The following is a 27,405-nucleotide window of genomic DNA, read 5'->3' on the forward strand; positions in this document are numbered from 1 at the left end:
ACTGAAAGCCTAGACTTGAGCCTAAGTCAGTTGTACATTCTGAAGTGTGTGGTGTATATAAACACGTACAGCCTGTCTGTAGACTCACTTCAATTCTCTCATTTTCTCACTGTGGTTTTAGTGATCTAACCTAGCTCCGATAGCAGTATGACTGTTGTAGAGACTCTCAAGGCTGCTAGAGAAACAGATAGGTGGTACTGTTCCTAGTATTGGCTACATGTGGAAAGCTTTTGAAGGGACCAATGGGAGGACCTGGGAGTCAGCCCCTTGATCCCCAGTGCTGTGTAGATCCCCTCTGTAATGTCTGCACAACAAAACCTGCCCTTCCAAGAAGTGGGAGCTCAGACGGAAGCACACACCCTTCACCAGGGCATGCCATCCCAGAGAATTATGCCAGTCCTGTTCTTCAAGTCTCTAAGGAACCCAGCAATCTAGTTCTGCAGCTGACGGCACAGTTTCCTAAAAGCAACATGTCCACACTGAGAGTGTGAGTGAAAGGAAGTTGTCCCAGTAAACTCACAAGACATGGCCAGTGAGAGAGAAACTGCTTACCCTGTCCCCTCCCCACACCTGGTCACATCACAGTTTCCCAGGAGGAGCCTGTTTGGTTGTGTGACCCTTGATGGAGAGCCATGAAGGGCAGCGCCCTTGTGAGTACTCCCTAGGTCGCATGAGTCAGTCTCTGGATGACGGACTTTTAATGCCCATCCTCTGACAGTGGTCACATTGGGAGGGGTTCTTGTTGCCAGACAGGTGGCCTGTTCGTTTCATGCTGCTCCTGCTGTCTTCAAAGGGAATTATGGGCATTACATTCATTCTGAGTATCATGACCTGTATGTAGAGGACAGCTAAGAACTGTCCTTCACAGCATGCACAGAGCTTGGTCTACACCGCATGGGGTCCTGGAGCTGAAATGAGAAGTGGACACACACGCCGCCATCCCTAGCCCAAAAGCGATCTCCAATTGATAACCACTTGGAAATGAAAATGTAGTTTTCTCCAAGAGACTCTCCCTGGGAAAACAAGCTACCTTAAGGGTCGGCTGCATGCCCAGCGCACCTGGCCTAGCCATCCAGACTACGACAGTGGAAGTTACTGTTGTCTTCCGCTTCCGTCTTCAGGGCACGTGCTGCAAGACCAGGGAGAGTGCTGTGGAGTTTCCCTGCGAATCATACCACCCTAACAGGCAAGCCAGAGACGTCCAGAACAGTTAGCTAACTGGTAGATGTGACAGGCTAGGGCCCACGCCCATGCCTGCCTCTAAGCCTTGCATGGCATTCTTCTTTTGCTTGCTGATTTGGCTGCAAAAGTGCATCTAGGGTGATCATAATTACTGGCCTGACTAGCAAGCTGAACTCATTCTCTGCTTTTGCTCAGGAAATTATTTCCAATTGACTAAGGTGATAATTGAGTAAGAAATGGAAAATTGGTCAACGATCATGTGCACCATACAGTCATGAATGACAATGTCTCCTACCCCCGTAGAGGGTCTGGAGGGATGCCAGGCTGGTGTTGTTTCTGTAGCCCCAGAGTTCTCTTCATTAATAAGCTGGGGAGTAGCTGCATCCTCCTTCCCATGAAGCTTAGAGGCTTTAAATTCATAGGGGTGTAAATCCTTGAAAGGACAGAAGAATAAATAAAGCTCAGAATAATACACAGCCAATATTAAAACATTTAACATGAAAAGGAGTAGTGGGGACAAGAGGGCTGGAAATCACCCCCTCCCAGACTGTGCCTTTCCTTGGCAGGTGTCGTCATTCTGCACCACTCACCATTCAGCACTGAGTCTGGATGGCGTGCCTCTCACTGCTCCAGCCTTGCTCCTCCTTCCGGCCGCTTAACCACCGTTCTCACTCACAGGCAGGTTTTTCTCCCAGTTGCTGTTTATGGACATGTCCCCCAGCCTGCGCAGGGGAGGAATTGGTAAGAAGAAGCTCTGCTTGCCCTTCCAGATGATGCAGCTGCTCTGTCAGGTTATGAGCAAGAGTCCTCAGAAGTGCAGCTCCCGGGGTGTCACTTGTTCCCACTCCTTGGGTGGTCGTGGGGAGCACTGTGTAGATGAAGGTGTTAAGTGAATGAAGAGTGTGGCCTTGAGTCAGTGGGGCTGAGACAGTCCAGGAAGGGTGCCATTGTAGAAGAGGTATTGCCCCGAGTCTGTGTGTGTGTGTGTGTGTGTCCCCGTGTGTGCGTGCATGCACACGTGCGCATGCGAGCTTGTCCTGGGCCCCACAGTAGGACAGATTTGAAGAGAAGGTGTATTCCAGAGAGCTCTAGCAAGAATTAACGGGGTGCTTCCAGATGAGTACAGATAGATGGACACAGATAGATACACTGTAGGTGGAATCAAGGGCATGGAGTACAGATAGATGGACACAGATAGATACACTAGAGGTGGAATCAAGGGCATGGAGCTAGAGACATGAGGAAGAGCCTGGCTAAAAGGTTTGGACCTCATCCTGTAAATGACTGACTAGACCTGAGTTTTAAGGCAGATTCTGCTGGATTTTCACTAGAGGAGTAACACTGTGCTGACTGAAGAAGGGAGCAGACGGCACCCGTCTGGAGACCAGGACACCCCGAGTGTGAAGGCCATTATAGCATTTGATGGGACAAGTCGGGAGGAGCCCGGCATCTGTGGTCTTACTCTGCTACAGCCATGTGCCTGTACACATGGCCTTATGCTGTGTTTTCAGACACTACCCTTTGGGGGCTTGTCCTGACGACTCAACACAGTTAGCTGAATCCCTCAGCAAAGCTCCTTAATCACAGGGCAGGCATTTCATGTCCAGTCCACCCGATGGAAGGATCAGTGTGCTTTGATGGCAGTTTGGTACCTTGTCATAAGAACAGAGCAAGTGAGGTGAAATCTACAGGGACCCAGGAATGCCTAGGAGGATTCACACTTAACAACGCAGCCCCTCAGTCTGGTGAATTGAACTGTCTTGGTAGGTGTTGAGATACACTATAGTTCTGAATAGCATGCTCACGTCAGACATGGCCAACCTAATTCTCATCCAGGTCCAACCCTGGAAAAGTTCCTCAGCCGAGATAACGTTCTCCCCTGCATGTAAGGAGGCCTCATCTCTACTGTGTGAATACACGTCAATTTTAGAATCATTTTAGATACAAGTAAGCTTCCAATTAAAATGACCCTTTAGCTGACAAGAAAATTACCAGCTCATGTCACTCGGAGATGAGGCCGGCTACGTGGTTACGGTCTACGTGGTTAGCTGTCTCAGTAGTAATGGTGGCATGGAACCTTGTGTCTTTCTTTGAGTCTGTGATACTAGCTTCATCATAAAGCTTTTTTTTTTTTTTTGGTTTTTCGAGACAGGGTTTCTCTGTGTAGCTTTGCGCCTTTCCTGGAGCTCACTTGGTAGCCCAGGCTGGCCTCGAACTCACAGAGATCCACCTGGCTCTGCCTCCCGAGTGCTGGGATTAAAGGCGTGCGCCACCAACGCCCGGCCATCATAAAGCTTTTAATAAGACTTTTTTTTTTTTGCTGGTAGTAGTCCCAGAACACTATCTCCCAGCAGGGAGTGAGTGATGGTGCTTTCTAATTCGTGTCCAAAGAGATACAGTGAGAGTACACGTATACACACACACACACACACACACACACACACACACACACACACACACGCACGCACACGCGCACACACACATGCATGCGCACATGCATACACATATACACATGAACACACACACACACACACATGCACACATGCAACAAGCACAAAGTTCCCACTGTGCTGGCTGTCACACCCTGGGCCAGCCCCCCCCCCCCGCCCCCTCCGTCCCTGGCTTGCTAGGGGCTGATTACTTCAAGTCTGGATTGCCTGAGCTAATCTGCCAGTGTTAGCACTGAGTCAGTTCCATGTGGCTTCAGAGGCAGTTTATAGAGACAGTGTGTGTGTGTGTGTGTGTGTGTGTGTGTGTGTGTGTGTGTGTGTGAGATGGGGGATAAAAGGGACAACCATGAGCAGTTATTGTGAGATTAAATAAAACACTGCATGTAAAAGTCTTAGTGCAAGTAAGGTCAGTATTTGTTAGTTCCCCTTGGTTTGTCTTTATTCCTCTTCCCATTAAGTTAAAACATGCCCTTTAAGTTCAGCTCTAAAAAGGTAGTACCTGATTGGAGGTTTTTCATGGTAATTTCAAGTTGGAATATCTGGATTTTCATATTTGTACTTGGTTTTGACAGAGGGTAATGAATCTACTTTCAATGATCGTAGTTAGCCACCAGTGTACAGTAGGTTTCACATGCATGTGTGTGGCGGAAATACTCTGAGAGAATGTGTTCAAGTTTCTTAACACCTTTGTGCACAGCAACACTAGAAAGCATGTACTGATTGCAGCCTCACGTTGCCTCATTCCAAACACTCCTTGGGCTCCATCCATTGACATAAAGATGCCCTTCAAACTCTTGAAAACCACAGGGATGTGTTAGTGTAAGGCCTTGATGAAAGCGATCAGGAAAACTAAGTAGGGAGGTGTTTGCAGTTTGCTGAAGAACAGCAGCTCTCTTTCTGTGAGTACTGTACAAGGCTAAGGGCAAAGAAAATGCCTCTGTGCTTTGGATTCCTGTTTGTTATATAAGTAGTTGATAGTTAAGGCAAAAGAGCACAGTTGTGATAACCATTTCAGATACATACATGGATGTGACAGCAAGTATCTGTGTTTTGCCTAAATATCTGGCTTGCTCTAGTAAAGCAGAGTTAATGTTTGAGTCAATGTTTACCCACAGTTGTGCTGCTTCGTCGTGTGTGTGTGTGTGTGTGTGTGTGTGTGTGTGTGTGTGTGTGAAGTGTAAGATTAGTGCCTAACATGCTGTAACAACCCGGCTTTGGTCCTGCTCTGATGGCCTACAGTCCTTTGGCTAAAGCCGCGTGTGGCATTTGTTCCAGTACAACAGAGGGATGAGGAGTTTGACTAGGGCAGAGAAGAAAGTGGTTACTTTGTAAGAATCAAGCCAGTTAAGGGCAGCTGAGGTGACTGCTGGCTCCTCTGTAGCCCCTCTAAGTTATTCTGACATCAGAGCCAAGTGACAGGTGTTTTAAAATTATGCATTATAAAGCATTGGCAAGGTCTTGTAATTAGGTTAAGACATTGTAGTAAGTATTGAGAGCAAAACAAACAAACAAACACACAGAACATAGACTCAAGATTGGAACAAGAGTTATCATACTGTAGCTCATCTTAGTAGGGGTTGTATGCTTTTCAAAATTTTATTTACTTTTAATGTATGCATGTGTTTCTCAAAATATGTGTACTCTCTAATTGAATTTTGATATACAGTCTTTCTTGATCTGGGTATTGAACAAAATAGTTGAAACTGCCAACACAATAATTGGCCAGTGGCTGAGTAAGAAAACATATCCAGGAATTATCTTAAAGTATCTTTCCGTTCTTTTGCACATGCCATTAAAGTCCGTTCTTCCTTCAGCCCCACACACCCCATCCAGACTTTCCTCGGGTCCCAGAACAGCCCCTCCTGTCTCCCACATTTGCCACTGGGTGAATCAGTTGAGTCGTTCAGAGAGTTGGGTCCCCAGAGCTTTTCATAGTGGATCACACACTTCCATTACTACTAAAATTAGCCAGGAGAAGCTCATAGCAAATACATGGCTTCTTTCGCTTTGCCAGTGTCTTTCCTATCCTCGCATAGTACTCTGTGTGCCGAGGAGTAGATGTTTCTGAAGTCAGGCTTAGCTGATTGCTACGCAGGTGACAATACATTAGCAAAATGGTACTCGGAGGCTGTGGCCCTGAACCCTGTGTTCTGTGTACCTAAGAGATCCTAAGATGGCTTGCTTGCTTTCTGTTGTGCTATGTGTAAAGTTTTTATCCTAATTAGAACTGGTTACAAAGGAGGGCATACATTCCAGCATATTGTAAATTATGACTTCTCCTTTGAAACGATTATGCAGTATAACAAACAGAAATTTGGGATCTCCCCATCTCTTTACCATACAAGGACAAATGCATCTTTGGCACTCAGGATGAGTGCCCCTTCTTTCAGACTGTCTCTGATTTATCAAAGTGAAATGGTGCTGGAATGTGAGTGAAAAAGGTAAAGATAGATTCTACCCGCTAAGAACTAATGGGAAGGAAGAGTGCAGAGTAAACTGAGCTCCACTTTGTCTAACCAGGCTGGAGAGTTTTCAAATGCTGCTCTGGGTTGAAGGAAGGTACTGAAGGATACTGGGGGCCAAGGGCAGAGCTACTACACCATCTGACTTTGCCAACTGGAAGCAAACATTTTGTGTCTTTGACAGAAAGTAGTTGTTCAGTTGAAGGGGGGGCAGCAACATCAGACCCTCCCCCTTCCTATAAGGACTGCCAGTGAATATGAGCTACCTCCTTGCATGTTTTAGAGAAGCAATGTGTTTCCTGAAAAGATGCTGGGTGCTAGGAGAGCTGCACTGGAAAGCGGGCGGGGTTTGTAACTGCACACTTCTAAGGAACGGTTCTTAGAGGGTCACGCGAGCCTATCGTGAGGTATTGGCTAGAACAACAGTAAACTGTCCTGGAAGCCTTGAGCTTGTCATTAGACCTTTTAAAGGACCTTCCTTGGGAGAAATGAACTGAAACTTGTAGAAGCCATGCTAGGGCTTGGTCTGGTCTATTGGCGCAGGACTAGATAGTCATTTTGTACTCGGAGTTTTGCAGTTTTTACTTTCATATGATTTCATCATTATGCAGCATGTTGATACTTAAAAATCTGCTTTCTATATGAGAAATGACTCTGTCAATAGAAATTAACTTGGAAAAATTTATAAGACCATTAACTTCTAATAGTTTCCTTAAAATTCTGTGTTGAGTTACTACTACAATTATTGTATTTACTTGATGAGAGTAACATAGGTAAGTTAAATAACATGAAAATAAACTGATATTCCAAGTGTACATCTTAGGATGTGGGTGGGGTTTAAATATTGGTCTTAATTGGTTCGTGAACCCATGGGTAACTATCACTTATTGCTAGATTGAGATCAAAGTTAGCATCAATTCATTTATCATTTGTATTTCCTTTGGATGTGTGCTAAGAGCATATGTTCCTTAGTTGAAGACCTAAGTGAAGAGTATCAGTTGCTCAACAATTCCTGTGAGGTAACCTTAGCTTTCCCTTGAATCTCTTCCCTTGGCTAAAATACACATGCACGCACAGACACTTGCTTTATACTAGCAAGAGCTTTTCCAGGATAGTATGGGATTGAAACTGGCAGAGGAATAGTATTTATCTTTGAGGATCAAACTTTGGAATATTTTGGTATTTTTAAAACCTGTTCTCCGATTTTCCTCAAATGTACTGTCCGCTGTTGCTTTGCATCCATTTCTGTACCCAGGAGGCGTCTTCAAATAGTGAATCAGAGTTTTTGTTGAGAGTGCTGTTTTAGAGCTCAGTAAAAGGAGTAATGACCATAGATCATTTTCTCTTGTACTAGCCTTAGTTTAGTTTCTTAAGGTGCTTTTCTGCCCCAAAGTCATCCCTCCCTTTGCTCCCCCCAGATTACTTGTCCCCATCAAGTCCTAGGTCAGCCATTGCCGCCTTTTTGTAGACTTCTGTTTTCCTAAGGCAGATTTTTTTCTCCTTTACTATCTGCATACTTCATTTATATTCCTGTACATTTTATAACTATTTAATTTTATCTTCTCTTTTCCTTTAGTATGCATGTTCGAAGGTAGAGTGTCTTAGATTACACTTGCATCCCTGAGTGCCAAGGCTGGGCCCAGCGCATGGTCATTGTTACAGTGTTAAGCATAAAAATGGAGGAGGGAGAGAGGGAAGGATAAGGGCCTCATAAATAGGAGCATAAAGCAAAGACTGTCTACTCAATAGTACTTAATAAATTGTATTCCAATTCAAATGAACTGCTTCTGAGAATATCTGAGTAAAATCCATTTTTCTCGTGGCTTTACTAATATTTTATATGGTGCTGTCAGCAGTGGGACCAGGGAGCCCAGTTTTCCACCCATAGGAAGCAAGGGTGTTTTCTTAGGTCACCTGTTTCTCAAATGCCAGCTCTGTGTTCAGAGTCAAGCCATGCTCCCTTTGTACAGCGTGTCTTGTTGGCAGGGTTTCTCAGCCTGAAGGTGCCTGCAGCTGAATGCTGTCCCTGGGGGCTTTCCATCAAGCTGGCTCCCAGAAGCGCCACCTACTGGCAGTATCATTCTCCTTTCCGAGCTCCCTTCTCCACACCCCCGGAATCAAGATCTAAGAACAGTGCTTTCAGCCCTATACTTAGGGCTCTGGTGATGTCACCCTGTCCCCTTTCTCTGGCACATCTTTGTTGCATTCTGCATTTCAGCCAAGCCTGTGCGCTTGCGACTGCCTGTGTGTTACTGACTGGTGACCTCTTCAGACTCTTTCCTGCCGAAATTCCCACTCACTCTTTGGCCTCTCCTTAAGAACGTCTCTCGCCAGCATCTCTTTCCTGACCTTGCCTGTGCCTACTTCCCTTCTGGATGGAGTGCCCTTCTAAAGACTTGAGTAGGCCCCTATAGGTGCCCCAGTTACCTAGTGGCCACACTTCTTGTCATGCTTTTCACTTCTTCACGTTTCTGACTAGACGGTGACAGAGCCAGGGGCTAGGGCTTGATCTCATTTTGTGTTTTACCCGCACCCTGCCTGAGACAGGAGCACTGTGTCTTGGAGAATGTCAGGTGACTAGATGGAGCTTTGCCAGTTGGGCATCCTTGCACTCTTCCCATCTGACTTCTGATCCCTCTGGCCTGTCTCTGTCCTGATGGCATAGTTTTTTTTGTAGCTCAGTTTGTAGTATTGTGTCGCATCCTTTAAGTTGTTCTTTTTGTGGTTCGTGTCACCTTGGAGCCTTACAGTGGGGCACTGTGCAGTCTTGATAACCTGCAGCCTTTCAAGCATTCTGGACCATGTGTATTTAGGGAACATGGTGCTTCATTGGACTTTTCCAAGGTCCTTTTCCTCCTGCTTGTTAATCAGGGCTGCTAAACGGTTTCGCTGTAGTTCTTTCACCTGGTAGGGATACAGACTTAACACAGTTTTTATCCTGAAGGGTGCTGCTTAACTGTGGTAAAAACCACACCTGTGGACCACATAGAGGGGGTTGATGAGCTTGGAGATGACATCAAGAGCCACGAAGGTTCCTAGAGCTGAGTTTCTAAACTGATTGTAGAAGGACAAGGAAGGAGGTCAGAGAAAGAATGATGTTTGCCAAGGTAGTTTCCAGTCGGTTATATTTCCCGTCTGGTCTGGTCTGGACCAGGAACTCAGTGGCCAAAGCTCTGCAGTGTTACCGGTCCCGCTGCACACAGATGGTTCCATTGGCCGCTGCTTGGCACCTTGACACCCTGGCCTGTGGGGCTCGGAGGCTTCTCTATCTGAAGTGGGGTGTAGGCCTTAATTAGTCTACACCCGAGTTCTGGGACCCCACTCCCTCCTTCCCCGTCAGTGAGGTCCTTCCTGCCTCATTCCACAGTCCCATGTGAGTGCTGAGAAAGGCCTGAGTCCTTGAAAGTGTGCCCTCTTCCCTCAGTCTGTTGAACAAGGTCAAAGCCTCAGGTGTTAATTGAGATGTCCACAAGCATCTAAGCTGTGGCTGTGGCAGCTACCGTCTCAGAAACTTAGTTGAATTCATGTAGACATGGTACCTGTTAGCAGTGTGCATCTGTGGAGTCTTTGTTTGCTTGTTTGTCTTGAGACATTTTCCCCTGTACCGTAGTTCTTTGATGTATCACCCCATCCATAACCTCTCTCAATTTAGAAGGAACTGCCTTGAAGCTGTCGGGTTTCTGTGGAGGTCCACATCGTTCGTTGGATCTCTGCCCTGTGTCATGTGCCACGCCCTTGGTTTATCCTCCCCTGAAGCATTTTAATCTTCTGAGGCTTTTGCCGGCCATTTGCGTCCATGGATTTCTCAGTCTTGTCTTCTACCACTGGTGTGTAAATGGCAATTGTTTAACCATATGAAGACCTGCATTTCTGTGATATTTCTCTACTATAGTTGGCTCCTACATACAATCTGGTAATAGTTTGATAAACTAATTTCTTATTTATACTGTTTGACCATAGAACATAGTAACATCCAGCACATACTGCTAATGTTGATATTCCAGCCTCTCTAGACCTTCACATTCATTAGTATGTGATATGCTATATGAATAAATGGTCTATGCTATACAATATAAATGTATGGTGTATGATATACTATATGAATAAATGGTATATGCTATACTATGTGGATATGTGGTGTATGATATATGGATATGTGGTATGTGCTATATATTATATGGATGGATATATGGTATATGCTGTACAATATGGATAAATGGTATATGGTATACTATACAGGAAAATGATATATGATATACTGTATGGATAAATGGTTTATGATATACTATATGGATATATGGTATATGATAGGCTATATGGATATATGGTATATGACAGGCTATATGGATATATGGTATGTGACAGACTATATGAATATATGGTATGTAACAGGCTATATGGCTATATGGTATATGACAGGCTATATGGATATATGGTATGTGACAGGCTATATTGATATATGGTGTGTGACAGGCTATATGGCTATATGGTGTGTGACAGGCTATATGGTGTGTGACAGGCTATATGGTGTGTGACAGGGTATATGGTGTGTGACAGGCTATATGGATATATGGTAGAGTGTGATCTTCACCCCACGTAACCAAAACCCCCCATAGCATTACTCTTACATCTGTTGTTGGTCAGAAACGGCTGAGGTTCCTAGTGGTGTAAGGGTGCAAAAGTCTGATGGTTCTCCCTTGTCCAAATGGAGTAAGAGCTCTATACCCCAAATCACTTAGGATCTGTGCTGGTGGGAGCCCTGTCATCTTGTGTCAGAACCACATGAGCCCCACATGCTCCTTAACTGCCATGGCTGCGGTGGAAAAGAATGGATAATCATGATCCATGGGCGCTTTTCCTGCCTTCCTTCAAAACGGCACCTGTCACTTCTCAGATTTCAGTGGCTGGAATATGGCCGATCCCAACTGCAAGGAAACTGACAAGTGCAGTTTGGTAGAAGGGATGCTGGTGTCTGCTGAGCATGCCATCCATCATATTAGGGGACAAGTTTTCACTGTGGCAACACTCTCCAGGAGAGGCAGTGGTGTCTCAGCTGTGAGGGACAGTGAAGGTGGGCGGTCCTTAGAGTCAGGTGTATTCTGAAGGTAGATCCAGGAAAATGTGCTGATGTCATTGACACCTCAACCTTTTCTCCTCCTTATATCCGGTCATACATGCTTTCTTTATGAGCCTAGTTCATGCTTCTCTCTCGTTTTTCTGTGGAACCTAAAAAACAGATTAGCAGTACCTATCTGTTCAGTAATTTAAAAACTTCAGCCATTTACCTTTAAAAACCTTTTACAGTTATTATTGTGTGTATGTGGAGGTCAGAGGGCAACCTGTGGGGTTCAGGTCTCCCCTTCCACTGTGTGAGTTCCAGGGATTGAATGCTGGCCTAGCAAGAAGCACCATCATTCACTGGACCCATCTCACCTGTCCTAGCTAACTACCTTCTTAATTTCACAAAATCCACATTATTTTAGTAGCAGTTATTGGTACAAAGAATAGTAAAAAAAATCATCTGTGTTATCATATTAAAAATGTGTATTGATAACGTGTTGATGGACCTCAAAAGTAATTGTAATAATGAAGCTATTGTGTGACCAGCAGGTATAGTAAAGAAGTTGCTATTTCATTTTTCCCCGTTATTCCTATCCCCTTGATAATCGTAAAGTATAAAGAAAATAAATGTCTAAATAAAGGTTTAGTGATGAGCTTCCAGTTCCTAACCAGGCTCTGGAGTCTCCCATGGTGAACTTGTTCTTCAAAGGAAAAATGATGAAAAGCATGAGTTAAGTCAAATGCATGGTGGGATAAAAGCCCTTCCATCCTTTAGCAAAGAAGTGTTTTCTACAGTCCTAGCTAGCTCAGAAAAATGAACTTAGGGTTATTTATTCACATTAAGTACAGAGCTATTTAGTTATTTTCAGATAGTTATTTTGAAGGATCTGTTAAAGTGGGAAAAGAAAATGCCTTTTGTGATAATGGTGCAGTGTGAGCATCAGAGTCTAAACTGTTGGAGGCAGGCAGGGTGACCAGCACACATTGTCTGAGAGTGTGTAGTCCAGAGAGAGACAAGACTGGGGGACGCTGGGGAAGCCAAGTCACTGTACACGTAAGAGCTGGGTTGTGCTCGTGGATGCTGGAGCAAACTTCTCAGTAGACTGAAGTGGGAGCTGAAGAACCAGCTGGATCTAGTTTGACTCCATATGCTTGCTGTTGAAGTGGGAGTAGAGATTTCTCTTGCCATAAAAGGACGGGCAAATACCCCACTGAGGCAGCAGTGACACCCGGGAGTTAGAGACCGTGTGGCTGGGGTCTAGGCTATGAGTCAGCTTGGGGCCGGCTTGAGTTTCATGCCGTGCAATTTGATGAGTTCATTTTAAAAGGGGTTGGTATAAAAGCATCACATGAGAAATTCACTAGGAATATGAAAAACCAGTGGGTAGGGAGGATGGCCTTTGTTAGTCAGTCAGATTAAAACTCAGGCTCATTTATTGAGCTCTTTCTGTAGCCATTGAATGATAATGATGGCTTGATACACTGTCTCACTTAATTGCTTAATACGTTATGTGGTGGATGAAGGTGTTCACATTTTGCTGATGAAGAAACTAAAACTTGAAAATGTTAAGTTGTCAGACAACTGGGACTGGGTGGTAAATATTAGACATAAATCACCCGAGTTTACCTCCCTTCCAGTTTCCTGTCCATTCATCCAAGCATTTGTCAGTGATGATCCACCTGGACCTACATGCTCAGGGACCTGCTGTTTCTCCACCCCTTTGCTTCCTACACATAGAACTCTCCGCCTTTTTCCTATTCTCTAGCTATTTACTCTCAAGACTTGTCTGTACTACACACTAGGGTAGGAAGAATATTAGGCAAGCTGGCATATTCAAATAACTATCCAAATTCAACTTCGGGGACAAAAGCATAAATGAGTCAGAAGAAGACTCACAGCGCTGTTATTCAGCCTTGATTTTGTCCCGGTACTCAGCCAGGTGGGCAGTCTGTGATAGTCTGTCAGACCGAGGGTGCAGCAGATGCCCGGAGGAAGCTATGAAATGTGTGTCCGGACAAGCTCTCTGGGTACCACGTGGTGTGGATTCCAGGGCTCCATTTTGTATTTTTCTCTTGAGACAGTCTTACTGAGGAGACCAGGTTGGCAGTCCTCATGCCTCAGCCTCTTGAGGGGGCTCTGTTGGTGCGCTGGAGTCAAGTTGCATTCCTCTTCACTCTCGCGGACGTCACATGGCCTGGGTGGAGGAGGGGAAGGTCTGCTGAGTGAGTGTAGATATAGTTGTAGTGTCTTGTGTTTCTAAACCACAGAGAGGAGTACTCTATTGGCTGAGAGGAAGAGCCAATGCCCAATTCATCCTGTCCAGTTAGAGCACTGGTTCTCAACCTTCCTCAAGCTGCACCTTTGAATACAGTTCCTCAAGTTGCGGTGACCCCACCCATAAAATCATTTTCGTTGCTGCTTCATAACTGTAATTTTGCTACCGTTATGAATTGTAAATATTTTTGGAGATGGAGTTTGCTGGGGGTCTTGGCCCACAGATTGAGAACCACTGAGTTAGATGCTTTTTGGATCACATACCATCTGCTAAGTAGCATCACCCATGGTAAAGTGAGACTACAGAGTTCACTTTGAAGCTGTGTTACAGAGCAGGACTTTAGTTCAATTCCATGGACACAGTGCCCGCCAGGTGACTTTAATCAGCATTTCTATAGCATTAAGAATGTTGTCAGCTGCCAACATTCAAACCAATTCTCTGAGGTAACTGGGTGGGGGGACATTTACCTTCTAGTGTAGTCTGGTGCTTGTCTTTTAGCTTACTTCCATCTTTTAGAAATGCATCAGTGACGAATTTGAGGAAATAATAGGAAATGTGAGATGTCATCTGTTTTTTAAAAACACAAACACTAAGTCCTTTTGAGGATATAGCAGCAGTGGGCTCTGGGTAGTCAGCAGGAGACGGATTGTTGGAGCTTGTCAGCAGGCATCTGGGGGCGCTCAGAGGAACTCCTCCCTCCCAGAAGGGAGGCTGAACTTGATTTTGTGTTCTTGAAGGTAAATGAGCTTAAGGTGCTTAATAGGAGCTGTCAGTCCTGCATACCTACTGTAGAAGCTGCCGCACGTCAGGGGGTGAGGGGGTGAGGGGGTGAGGGGATGAGGCGATGAGGGGATGAGGCGATGAGGCGATGAGGGGATGAGCACAGCACTGTTACCAACGCCAGGAAAGCAGAGAGGAGAAGATGACTCAGAGCCAGAACACTGTCACGAACATTTTGTATCATATTCATATGTGTAGTAGTCTATGTAATAGATACTTGTACTATATAGAAATGGCCAGACCTATTTTTCCACAGCTATTTTATATACATGTTTATGTGCACAGAAAATGTAGAATATATACAAAAAATTGTTTTGTGTATAGATATAATTTAAATTTTAATGTAAGCATGGTACAGATGATTTTATGTCCTGATTTCTAAAATTTAATGTTTTGTGGAAGCACTTTGTAAAGTTGCTCTACTGATTTTATAGTTCTAATTTTAATAACTGTATAATATGTTATTCATCCTACTAATTCATCCACTAATTCATCCTAAGCTAGTTACTGTTCATCTTGTCAACTAGATTGCCTTGGAATTTTCCTTTTTATAGTCTTATTCTGGTTAAAATCTTCCTGCCTCTGTGTCTGTGGATCTCCCTCCCCCACCCCATCTCAGTTACTTCAGGAGTTTTCTTTTGAGACAAGATCTCACCGCTTAGCTCATGACGGCTTCAAATGTAAAGTACTTCTGCCTCCACCTCGGAAGAGCCGGGATTACTGACGCGCACCACACTCCCAGCAGCCCATGTGTCCTGGTTTTTTTACTTGACAGTGAATACATGCTCAGAACTGGAAATGCTGACTGTAGATGGGTCCCCGACTTTGCACTTGGACCAAGAGTCGGTGTGATGTCCAGTTCTACCCTTTCCAGTCCCACTTTCTCTGACTGTTGTCATTGTTTATAGTTTTCCTTAACAACTGAATAGAAGAAATCACATTTCACTGTTTTTGTTTCCTTCACAAGAGAAAAACAAAAAACAAAGAACAGTGGAAGTACTAACCACTAGCTTACATTAAAATGTAACTTTTATTCTACCCCTCTAATACCTATTGAATGTGCCAAACATAATACTGCCTTTTCTCCTGACTTTTTAAAATGTCTTTTTGAAGCTATCCGTAGAAGCACGTGAAGAGATGACCAGAAAGACCATTAAGACAGTCAAGCATTTCATAGAGAAACCAAGGAAAAGAAATTCAGAAGATGAGCCCCAGGCAGGTCCTGATTCTCAAGTCACCTATGCAGATGCCTTGGCTCACCTGGAGACATCACTTGCCCACCTGCAAACCCTCAGCCACAGCTTCATCCTCAGCCTGAAGAACAGTGAGCAGGTAGGAAATAGAAACCCGGGAACGACTGGTGGCGCCATGTTTGTCCCGTTCACCTCAAAGCCACATTCGGAACTGGGGGAAAACCTTATTTCTGCTGTAGTTTTAAAAGTTGCAGTCTGTGGGAGTTTGGCCTCTTTCCCGGAAGGCCTGAGGTAGCATGTGATGGTGCAAAACCACTCACATCATCATTAAGAAGTGAGACCGAAACAAAGAAAAGGCTGGAATCCTACTGTGCTGTCTCTTAAAAGGTTCCCTCACCCTGCATCCTTAAATAGAGTCCTCTGTGGATGTGACCATCTAGCTGGAACAGTGGTGCTGATGGGATTGTAGACGTGAAAAGCAGTCCTCAAGTCTTTACCTTGATCTTCTTATCATTCAATTATCTGTTGATTTCATTTCTCTTTCTAAAGGAATGTGGGCCAAAGATTGTATCTAAAATGAGGTTAAGGTAGGTGGGGGGGTAGCAGGAATTGAGGGAGCGCTGGATAAGTACCCAGGTGAGGAGGGTCTTCTAAAGTTGCACGTTGACCATTATGGTCTCAACTATGGGGTTTTGTTTTACTTTCTAAGTGAATCATTATAGAGGCTCTAACTCCATATGTTTTTTTAAAAAAATTCAGAAATGCTAGTTTCCCATGCATGCTTTAACAGTGTTTTTAAATATGCCTATACTTCATCATGTTTTACTTGTGCATCCTTCTAATCTCACTTTCTTACTGACAGGAATTTTCTGGCTGGTCAGATTGTTCCTGGTGGGTTTTTAGCTAAGCCTCTTATGTACCCAAACAACCAAGAGACTTGGGATTCCTTTCCCATGGTGAGATCTGAGGACCTGTGTATTAGGACTCTACCAAAAACCCAAAAATCATATGAGGTCCTCAGATACTGTTCTTTTTAATTTTTTAACAATATTTTTGAGCATTTTAATTGTTTTATGTGTATGGATATTGTGCTTCCATGTATGTCTGTGATCCACATGTGTGCAGTGCCCATGGAGGCCAGAAAAGGTGTTAATCCCCTGGGACTGGAATAGCAGATGCTTGTGATCTGCCATGTGGATGCTAGGAGTCAAACCCAGGTCCTCTTAGGAGTTTCTCTTGAGGAGCCGTATAGGCTGTAGTTTAGGTGAAAGATTAGGTGAAACAATAGAGTCCCAGGAGTTAATCCAACTTCTTTCTGATATTTGGAAATGTGTTCATGGGTTTCAGTGTACATCACAGCTAAAACAAAGCTTAAAACAATTGACTTCATGTAACTAGAAAACAAAGAATTGGATGGTTAGTTAAGATAATTGGACTGGACTCTAAAATATGAAAGGTGAAACTAGTAACTCGTTTTTCTGGCAGTTATAAAAACTACTGCCTATGTAAATAATTATAGCTGAAAGGCTCCTGATCTATGAGACATCTAAAAGATAAATGTTTAACTATATATGGGTCCTTGGGGATAATTTGTTTTTCATTTGTAATACGTAAAATGTTTAATCATGTAAGGGCTATGGAAAACATGCTGTTTTTACTTGTATTCATTGTAATCATTTACTCAAAAAATAGACTGTAAACACATTGTAATTTTTGTATTGCTTGAAAGATTCTGCTGGGCTATGTAAGCTGTAAGGGGAAATATAAGGAAGAGAAGGAGGACATCAGGAAGTAATGAGAATGAAGTCATCAGCTAGTAGTTGGAAGTCATCAGGGAAGAGACAGAAGAGAAACATCAAGGTAGAAGAACAGAACAGATAAAGAACAGAGTATAACGAGCAACAGAAAGAATAATAAAACAGAAGAGAATCTTTTATCCCTCAGAACAGAAGCCTGTGTGTTGTTCTTGCTGACTCTCTTTCTTTCCCAGTCTCTCTGACCTGCAGAAGGCTGGATCCACTGCAGTCCCTGGCAGCGGTCACAGCGCCCTCTGTTGGCAAGACCTTCTTGTCCCTTGATGTGCTGTTGATGATAGGAATGTATTTTGTTGGCAGACCTTCTAAATATTCTTTGTGTATGTAGACACACTTAACTTCTTGTTAAAATTTCGGTGTTGATTGCTTTTTTTTCCCTAGGAAATACTGCAGAAGTACAGTTACCTCTATGATCTGTCCCGCTCAGAAAAAGGGAAACTTCATGACCAAGCTGTGGCCATGTGTTTAGATGGCCAGCCGCTAAAAATGATTCAACAGCTATTAGAAGTGGCCGTCAGTCCTGTCAACATCTCACCCAAGGATGTAGTGCATAGTGCAATCACAAAAATAATTTCTGCCTTGAGGTAAGCTAATAAAGTAACAATTACAGAAGACCTAAGATAATATTTCGCCAATAGTAATACCCATCCCATAGTCATTATGAAGCTATACTATCCTCAGAGACATAGAAGTATCTCTTATTCTCAGTGTTTTACAAACCTGAGGGATTACATCTAGAGTGTTCAGACTCTTAAGACCTAAAATGTGTTGAGAATGGAGAACCATGAATATGTGTCCTCAGTGGTATTTTATGTATAACATGCCATGAAGCCAGTTCCTGGTTGGACTCCTTCACCTCTTCACATTATCAAGAAGCAAGAGAAAAGACAAATGACATGTGAAGCAGGTAGCCAAGAGTCAGATTGCCCTATGGCTTCAGTGTGGCTGCTCAGCTCCTGCCTTTTCTTTTTCTCCTTCTTAGAGGCAGTGGGAAATGGTGCCCCAGCAGTTCTTTTGATGAACTCAAGTCATGACTGATCCAGGGAGAAGTTGGGCGTCGGCTAACTGTGTTAGGCCATCATTTACCTGTCATGAATGGTGGAGGCTTGGCAGTGGAGACACTCTGGCTTCCTGTCCCCACAGAGGCACATTAGTGCACAGCAAGCCAGAGGGCTGGCTGGAGAGGAGAGAAGGGAAGCCAAGGGAATAATGAGGCATCATGCACTCTCTGTGAATAATGTAATTAGGCTAAGAGATTTAGTTGTATTTAATTTATTCTCCTTTTAAGCATTCTTTGTAATTCTGTATTGCTCTTGAGGAACTTTTTGATTAAATGCATGTCAGTTTTCTGAAGCTAAACTGAAATCAAATGAGCCTTTATCAGTTTAATTACCCCAGCCTCATCCAGTTTTCACATTAATGCTCTGAGCTACCTAGTAATTTTATGCAGAGAAGACAAAATGCAGCAGCCCTCCACTTTAGAAATAACAAATTCCACATTAATAAAGCTTTGTTCTATTAGTATGTTGTGATTTCTCTGCTGTGGCTTATAAGAACCACTCATTTCCAAATGATAACAGATATGTATTTGCCATATTTGGTACCTTTTCATTTATAATTATAGTTTCTTAACCAGATAAAGCTTACAAAATAAACGTTTAGAAAACCAAGTGCCTGGATGGCATCTCTCCTACTAGAGACTTGGCTCAGGTCACGTCTGTTTGGTCAGGCTGGTTCTAATGGTAATGCACAGAAGACCTCTGACCGACGTGAATTTAGAACTTGCAGGGATAGAAGGCTCAGGAGCATGAAGAGGCCAGCACTGTTGGGTGAGGCTTCTGCATGGACATCAGTTTAGGCCAGTGGGTGGAGGCACAAAGGGACAAAGACCTGGTAGGAACTGAGTGCAGGAGGTGGTTTAAATCCAAAAGTAGTCTGGAAATGTGCATGAAATTTTTTTTCCTCTGTTGCACATTGGGAATTCGCAAGAGTTCTAGACAGTGAGTAAATAATGTTTTTTGTTTGTTTCTTTTCTATAACTGATTTTTTATTTATTCTTTCATGCCTCCCAATCCTACTCATTTCCCACCCTCCAAAAAAATAAAATTTAAGAGAAAAAAAGAAGAAAGGGGAAAAAAATCTCATCATGGAAGCTTATCTGTGAACTGCTGGAGCGTGGGGGGTGGGGATGGGCGGGTAAAGGGGTGGGGAGGGATGGGGTGCGAGGAGTGTCAGTTATGCAGACCCAGGGCTGCAGAATCTCGGCAACACAGGGCAGCAATGGAATGTCCAGGAACAGTCCCAGTGAGGGCCCAGTGTTGATGGTGTAGCTGAGACCAGGGGCCTCAGACCAAACCAATGATTCTTTGCGATAAATGCCTGTATGTAAAAATGTATGGATAAAGGGGTTTTCTGTTTAAACTGATTTTTCAGAGCGTGAAGCTAATGGGTTTAGAGCATTACTATATTTAATGTTGAGAATGCTGTAACGTTCAGTTGCTTTTGAACGACAAAGCAGGTTGTATTGTTCTCCTGGTAGAAATGTGCGCGTGACTTAAACCTTCAGTTCCTTAAGGGAGGCCAACTTTTCCATCCTCAGAGCTTCAGTCTGAGCACAGAGCAGTGAGTGAATACCACACCACACCACATTCACCTGAGTGGTCAACAGAAACTGTATTTTTGAGGCTTGATTGACCTCTTCTGACTCAATTATTTTCTTTCCCATCACAGTGGCAGTAGTGCTGAATTCTGTGGGCCACGTGACCCCCTCCAGGTCCTGGAAGGTGTTGTTGGGGCTGTCCATACCAGTGTGGACAATGGGTAAGATCAGGACCGCTTGTCCACCTCTGCAAAATGGCTTTCCTTGTGTTTTAGTTACTTTATTATTGCTATGAAGAGACACTATGACCATGGCAACTTATAAAAGCAAATATTTAATTGCTTACAGTTTCAGAGGGTTATTAGTCATGACCGTCATGGCAGGGAGCATGGCAGCAGGCAGGCAAACAGGCATGGCGGTGGGGCAGTTGCTGAGAGTTTACATCTAATCTGCAAGTTAGAGGAAGAGAGTGAGCTAGACTGGGCTTGGCATGAGGGTTTGAAACCTCAAGCCCAACCCCGGTGACATAGGTCATCCAACAGGCCACACCTCCTAATCCTTCCCAAAATAGTTCCACCAACTTGGGACCAATAATTTAAATATATGAACCTTTCTTCCCAATTATTATTCAAGTGCATGTATGTTTCATATAGTTTCAATAAAGATACACAGCCACTTGTGTATTCTACTCTATTGACTTGTAACACTTCCCACTTATTTTTTGTGAATTTAATTCTTAGGATGGTTAGTCTGGGTTCGTATGCTATTGCCTTCAGGAATTGATATAAAAGCTCACCACTTGCCAGAAGCCATAGAAGCAGGCTCTGCTTGGCTCTAAGTCCAGGCTTAGTGTGCAGATGCTGTGACAGTATGTCTTCATGAGCTCCATTTGCCCCAGTTTGAGAGGATATAGAACAAGCTGTGTCAATGCATATGAGAAAGTATTGCAAACAGGACCCTCTGTTTCCTCTGTCTCTTGCCTTGTGTAGTTGTCTAAACCTCTTTTGCTTATGGATCTTCAAATAAGAAAATTGCTGTAGCAATGCCCAATTCGGATCCCTTATTCTAAAGAGATTTGTGTTTATTCTGTATGATTACTGTGTGTCCTGCTCTATTAAGTTTTACGGAGTTATAGATGGATTAGAGAGCCCAGGGATCTCACAGTTTTGCAGAGAGGATGAGCTTATACATAGCCCTAGGAACTACTGTAGAGAGGGAAGGACCATGCTGAACAGGACAAGAGAGGGCAGAGTGGGAAATGCAGTGGGTGACAGGGGCCCAGTTTCTGAGGTGAGTCTATTGGGAGGAGAGGATGATGGTATTCTAGCCGAGACGCTGCCTGTACAATGCAGGTTCATCGGGTGGCAGACAGGAGGAGATGCTACCTGGACAGTGCAGTGCATCGGGTGGCAGACAGGAGGAGACGCTGCCTGGACAGTGCAGTGCATTGGGTGGCAGACAGGTGGAGACACTGCCTGGACAGTGCAGTGCATTGGGTGGCAGACAGGTGGAGACGCTGCCTGGACAGTGCAGTGCATCGGGTGGCAGACAGGTGGAGACGCTGCCTGGACAGTGCAGTGCATCGGGTGGCAGACAGGTGGAGACGCTGCCTGGACAGTGCAGTGCATCGGGTGGCAGACAGGTGGAGACGCTGCTGGACAGTGCAGTGCATTGGGTGGCAGACAGGTGGAGACGCTGCCTGGACAGTGCAGTGCATTGGGTGGCAGACAGGTGGAGACGCTGCCTGGACAGTGCAGTGCATTGGGTGGCAGACAGGTGGAGACGCTGCCTGGACAGTGCAGTGCATCGGGTGGCAGACAGGTGGAGACGCTGCCTGGACAGTGCAGGTGCGTCAGGTGGCAGACAGGAGGAGATGCTGCCTGGACAGTGCAGTGCGTTGGGTGGCAGACAGGAGGAGACGCTGCCCACATGCACTGAGGTGCCTTCTAGGTGTTACACACAGCTGCTGCCATTCTAGTGCCAGCACCCAGGGAGTGGACCCTTAGCAGCAGCCAGCTTCTCAAGTAGGGTTGGCTGTGGATCCTGGTCTGTCAAGATGAAAGGCTCTCTGTGCTACTGTGTAGGTCGCTTCCAGTCACTTCCAGAATCCTGTCTACCTGAGGCCATCTCACAGTTAAAGACAGTGTGTCCCCCCCCCCCATGAATTTCTAGCCAGATCCACTGAAGACTCTCCCCTGGGTCTTTGGAATGCAGGCTATTTATTGTTTCAAGCTTAAAAAAGACTTTAGAGACTAGAGAAGCAGAACAAGATCGTCCTTTTCATTCCGGAGACAGAACAACAAAGGATTTTTGGGAAAAGCTTCAGTGGATTTTTCTTTCTTTGAAAAAAGCAAGAGAAGAAAGATAATGTTATAGCTTCTATTCCCAGCAAGTATTTTTGAGTTGGCATAGCTATTGTTTGCTTGGTTTCCCACTCCCCGGTACCTGACTGAGGCCATGGAGGAGTCAGAGTTCATGTTCCAAGTATTTGCCGGCAGAGTCTCTGGAGGGACACGGGGTTCCTCCCTCTCCACAACTTTGCTCTCCAGTCACTGCTTTCTGGGTCTGACCCAAGTGCTGCCCCTGGAGGTGTTATGCTGAGCCCTCTCTGCCCTTCCTCTTCCTCTTGTCGTGCAAGCCTTCCTCATCCCCAACAGTGTAACCAGTGCCCATCGTCCTGTGAGTATCCATGGGGACTGACCCCTGCTCTGCACATCATCAGCCAGCACACACATTTACCTGTGACACGTGTATACTGTCTCGATGCTTCTGCCAGGGGGAGTGCAGAGAAGATTCAGAATTGGAGTATGTGTGAAGTAACCATTGGTTGTCTGCCTGTTATTTCTCAGGTGTTCTGTTCTGCTTTGTTTTCCTGAGATAGGTTTACATGTATCTCAGGCTGCTCTCGACCTCACTGTGTGCCCGAGGATGACCTTTAACGTCTGTTCTTCCTGTCTGTACCTCCCAAGTGCTAGGATTATAGGTGTGTCCCCCACGCCTGTGTGGCTCACCTCAGTTCATCGTCCATGCTGTGCGAGCGTGAACTCTTGCATATGCTAGAACAGGTGTCAATTGCTTTCTCACTGCAGCAGGCTTCTCCTGGGCACCTGTCTCTCCTGTGCCGACTTTAGATCCTGTGAGCACCTAGCCCTCAGACGGTATTAACAGAGCCTCAGCCACCGCACTGAAGGTGGCTATCTAGACTAGTCTGACAACATTCTTGATAGAAGCAACTTGGAGGAGGGAGGATTTACTTCCTCGTGGTGTGAGACGCAGTCTTAGCACAGAGGCGGACACGGTGAGAGCAGATATGGCTGAGGCAGCAGGGGCGTGAGCCTGCTGGCTTATGGCGGCGTGGGTCGGGGAGCAGAACCCGGTTATAAACCAACACCTGTCCCGGGTCATCTTCCTCTGTTGAGTCCGCCCCGAAATGTTCTCTTCTCCAACCTCCCAAAATAGTCCCACTAGCTGGAGGCTGATGTTCAAATGCATGAACCTATGGAGGGCAGAGCCTAGCATCGTCCTTTACAGTTTCTGCACATTCCTGCCTCTAGACGTTAGGGTGTAGTGTCCCAAGGTTTTAAATCATGCCCTAGACCTTTGCTCATGTCTGAAGGAATAATAACACGTACAGCAGATAGGAAAGAGGAATGGATCAGTTAGTGGTTTATGTACCTTAAGTTTACATTATGAGAGTATAAACTCTCCCCTATTTTGATACATGTCTGTGACATCATCTTTTGAAACTATACATCTCTAGTTTATGTGAAAACTTAAGTTATTGCGTAAACTTACAAAAAACGAGACTTTTTGGAAACATTCAGCAGCTGGACTGATGAAGTGACTCAGGGGTAAAAGTGCTTGCCTCCAAGCCTCACAGCCTGTGTTCAGTCACCAGAAGCCATGTGGTGAAAGAGAACCAGAGTGCACAAATGGTCCTCTGACCTCCACGTGCGCATCTTGGCTTGTAGATACTACCTTCCCCATCCTATACAGACCCTCACAAGGCAAATAAATGTAATGAAAACCAATCCAATAATGAAAATAATGTTCTAAAATAGTGTGTTTTAAAGCTACAGTTAACAAAACACTGTTATCATCAGTTCAAAAAATACACCCTTCCCTAGTGAACACCTTCATTCAATGCCAAGACCTTGGAAAGATGCCATTCTGTCACTCTGAACAACCATGTGATAGGCAGATTGTCCCCACCCTATAGATGAAGCCATGAAACTGGAGGGGTTACAGGACCTGTGTGAGATCAGCCAGTGAGGATGTGCTATGTATTGCCTGATGTCAAGTCAAAGCCAACACCGAGTATGGTGGGCTTCTCAAATGTCACTGGACCTAGCAGTTGTCAGGGGATTGGAGGCTTACAACCATACAGATTCTGTTTGTGTAGCTCTAGATGGGCCCTGAAACTGTCATTTCAGCCAGCTCTCAGCACCCAACCAGTCCATGGACTGAAATCTGAGTAGCAAGATCTTGAGGTGCTGTGTCCATCAGCCTTCCTGCCTCTGCCTGGCTTGGCTTCACTCTTCTTTGCTTTAACTTGTTTTTTTCTGCTTCTTACTTCTATATACATGTAGAGGGTTTGAGGGTTTTTTTTTTTTTTTAGCAATAAACATGAACTCATATATTACTGATTCTCAAAACAATGGGTGCCCTATATTCAATTCTGATAACAAGTAATTAATGAATTCTTCTATGCAGTAGTCAAGCAAGATTTCCTTGAAAACTAGTGAACATTTTGGGCTGTCTGTGTGCACTGATGTTTAACTATAGTATCAGCTGCGGGGTGTAAGGGCTCCATCTACACATATCACAGAGGATGGGGAGGAGAGAGAACAGGACCGTCAGGTGATCTAACCTCCCCTGAACTGTTAGATACCACCCGAGGGATGTCACCTTCTGTGTAACACCAAGAAAAGACCCAGATGGAAGAGCGGGGCGGAAGGCTGAGAAAGTGGAGTCTGGTTTCTTCTTGCTTGGAACCAGATCCAATCATCCAGGTTCTGTAAACCTGAGCAAACACCAGGCATCTGCCCCGTGATCTTAAGACTTCCTGAAAGCCATGGCCATGAAGCATCACAGTAGAGCCTTTCCCCCATGGGAGTAGTTCTGAGAGTACTTCAGGCCACACTCAGGACCATCTAGCAGTGTCTTTGCCTTGTCCCTGCAAGATGCCGCCATACTGTCACTGGCATGTGAAGTTAAGGAAGATTCATGAAAAAAATTAAATAAAAGGAGGACATGACTGCTCCTATAGTATGGAGAAGATTTTTATTGTAGATACAAGGGAGAAAGTAGGCAGACTAAACTGGACCATGAGAGAAGGAGGCAGAACAAGAGAGGAGCCGCCAACCAAGGTGGCCCAGGCCAAGAGGCCAAAAGATGGGCATAGCCAAAATGGCTGGATTATATAGGGACCAGCTGGGGAAGGGAAACAGAAGCCCCGCCCCTGGGAGGGAGAGGTTGAGGGTAGGGGCGGGGCGAGAAGTGCTGGGAGGAGCCACAGGTACTGAGTGGTGCTGGGAGAGCTGGCCAGTGCCAGCTTTGCCACTTTGATATGTTAATGGTTCCTCAGTTAACCATTTGTCCCAGGTTTCTGAGACCTAACAGAAGCTATTGTGGCCTCCAGTATATTGTTATCAAAAGTTAAGGTCTGAGGTTAGATTGTGTATATCCAAACCATCACATAGCTAAGAGTTTTCTCTTACTGTACCTTAACTGGGAAGTGTGTTAAGTTACACTTCTTCTGTCACTACAGTGACACCAATACAGAATGCATGCATTCATGTTCTCAGTGTCTCATTCCTTGCCAGTTGTGGCTTTTTAGTATGGTAAATATAAGACGTTTTCCTGGGAAACATCCATTCCTCTCCCAGCACGGGGCAGAAAGTATACATACGCATGGCTCCATCTATCCCCGAGACACGGGACTCTTTGGAGTGAGGAATTGAGTCCCTTCCTGTTGTCTCCTCATTCTCATGAACTTGCTCCACCCTCCCCTTGCTGCCATGGGACAGGGAGAGCTTGCAAACCACCACCTTCCTGAGAAGTCAGGGAAAGAATAGCAGCAATGTATGAGCTCGCCAGCCTGGCTTCAGGGGAGGGAGGCAGTGGTAGGATGAGAAGGAGCTGGCAGCTGCTATGTGATGCTGCTCTGAAGGTCAACAAGCAGCCATGTTTGAGGACTGGCTTCCATCTCAATGTTTCTAGATCAAGAGCTTTCACACAGGTCACAGAATTGTGTTGGTGTCATCCAACCTTTAAAACTTTCAGAATATTTTTAATTAAATGATGTTTACTTATATCATTTCTCTCCTTCCCTTTCCTTCCTCTAACCCCTCGTATTACCTCTCTTAGTCCCTCAAATTCATGGCTTCTTTTTATTTTATTTTTATTATTATTATTATATAAATGCATAAACACATAAATACAGCCTCCTGACTCTTCAGTGTCGCTTGTGAGCATATTTTAAGAGCTGACAACTTGATATTGTATCACCTGAGGAAGACTTCACTTTCCCAGTCTCAACATTCTGGTTGCCCCCTTACCGCCCTCCCACCCCGCCCCCATGTTAGCATGTCTGATGATAATGTCGTTGTTCAGGTCTTGTTTAGGCAGCCATATTGTTGCCGTATCCTGGCTCTAGCTTCCCTGACATTTCTAGGAGACGCAGTCCCACAGCAGACTTCCTATTCCTCTGGCTCTTGGAATCCTCTGCTCCCTGCCTCCTGACACTCCCTGAACCTTAGGAGCAGGAGTTATGTGGTGGACGTGTCCATTTGCACTGGCACCTCAGTCATTCTCTGTACTTTGACAAGCTCTGGTTTCTGTGATAGTCTCCATTCCTGCAAAGGGAAGCTTCTTTGATGGAGGGTGAGAGCTACATTCATCATTGCTTGGTATGAAATTAGGATGTACACTGTGAGGTAAAGTGTTGTTTGACTATTTCATGCATATGTAAGTATATTTTTATTACTGTTACATGTGTGTAAAACTATCCTACCCTTTGACCTGCCCTCCTCTACACAAATCATTTTCCCTAGAATCATGTCTTTGGTTTTGTGATTTGCTGAGTTTAACCAGAGCTATCTTTGTGATTGTGCATTTGGAACTAGACATTGGATCTCAGTAGTCTCATAAGTGGGTACATAAAAGAAAATGTCTTCCTCTCACCCAGAAACCATCAGCAGTCAGTAGTTAGGCAGGCAAGGCCAGGGCCCCATGAGCCCCTCCCAGACTCATGATTTACTGTTGGCGGGCCCATTGTAAGCAGCCGCAGGTCCTGTCAGATCACAGTATGTTGGTTGAGTCATTCCCAGAAGATGACATTTCAGCCCTTCTCCCTGTCTTCAGCTCTTCTTTTCTTTCCTACCTCTTCTTGTTGATACACTGAGAGCCTTCAAGGGAATTGTATAAATATCTGAAGTAGGGCTGAGCGCTAAATTGTCACCTATTCTCACTCAGCACCTCCAATAGCCATGCTGTTCAAAGTTATCTGAGAGGAGGAAACCTCAATAAAGAAAATGCCTCCATAGATCAGACATTTTCTTAATTAATGATTTATGTGGAAGGGCCT

At 44.7% G+C, this 27,405-nt stretch overlaps 1 protein-coding gene across 1 annotated transcript in view; it reads left to right on the forward strand.

Annotated features, from left to right (window-relative positions):
• Window positions 1-27,405, forward strand: part of Nbas (NBAS subunit of NRZ tethering complex) — a 274,692-nt gene that overhangs the window by 205,981 nt on the left and 41,306 nt on the right. Inside the window, 3 exon segments of the mRNA XM_037198012.1 lie at window positions 15,325-15,543; window positions 17,600-17,802; window positions 19,949-20,038. Of these exon segments, the coding sequence (XP_037053907.1) occupies window positions 15,325-15,543; window positions 17,600-17,802; window positions 19,949-20,038 (512 nt within the window).

This window comes from Peromyscus leucopus, chromosome 22 (assembly GCF_004664715.2).
Source record: "Peromyscus leucopus breed LL Stock chromosome 22, UCI_PerLeu_2.1, whole genome shotgun sequence".
Taxonomy (NCBI): domain Eukaryota; kingdom Metazoa; phylum Chordata; class Mammalia; order Rodentia; family Cricetidae; genus Peromyscus; species Peromyscus leucopus.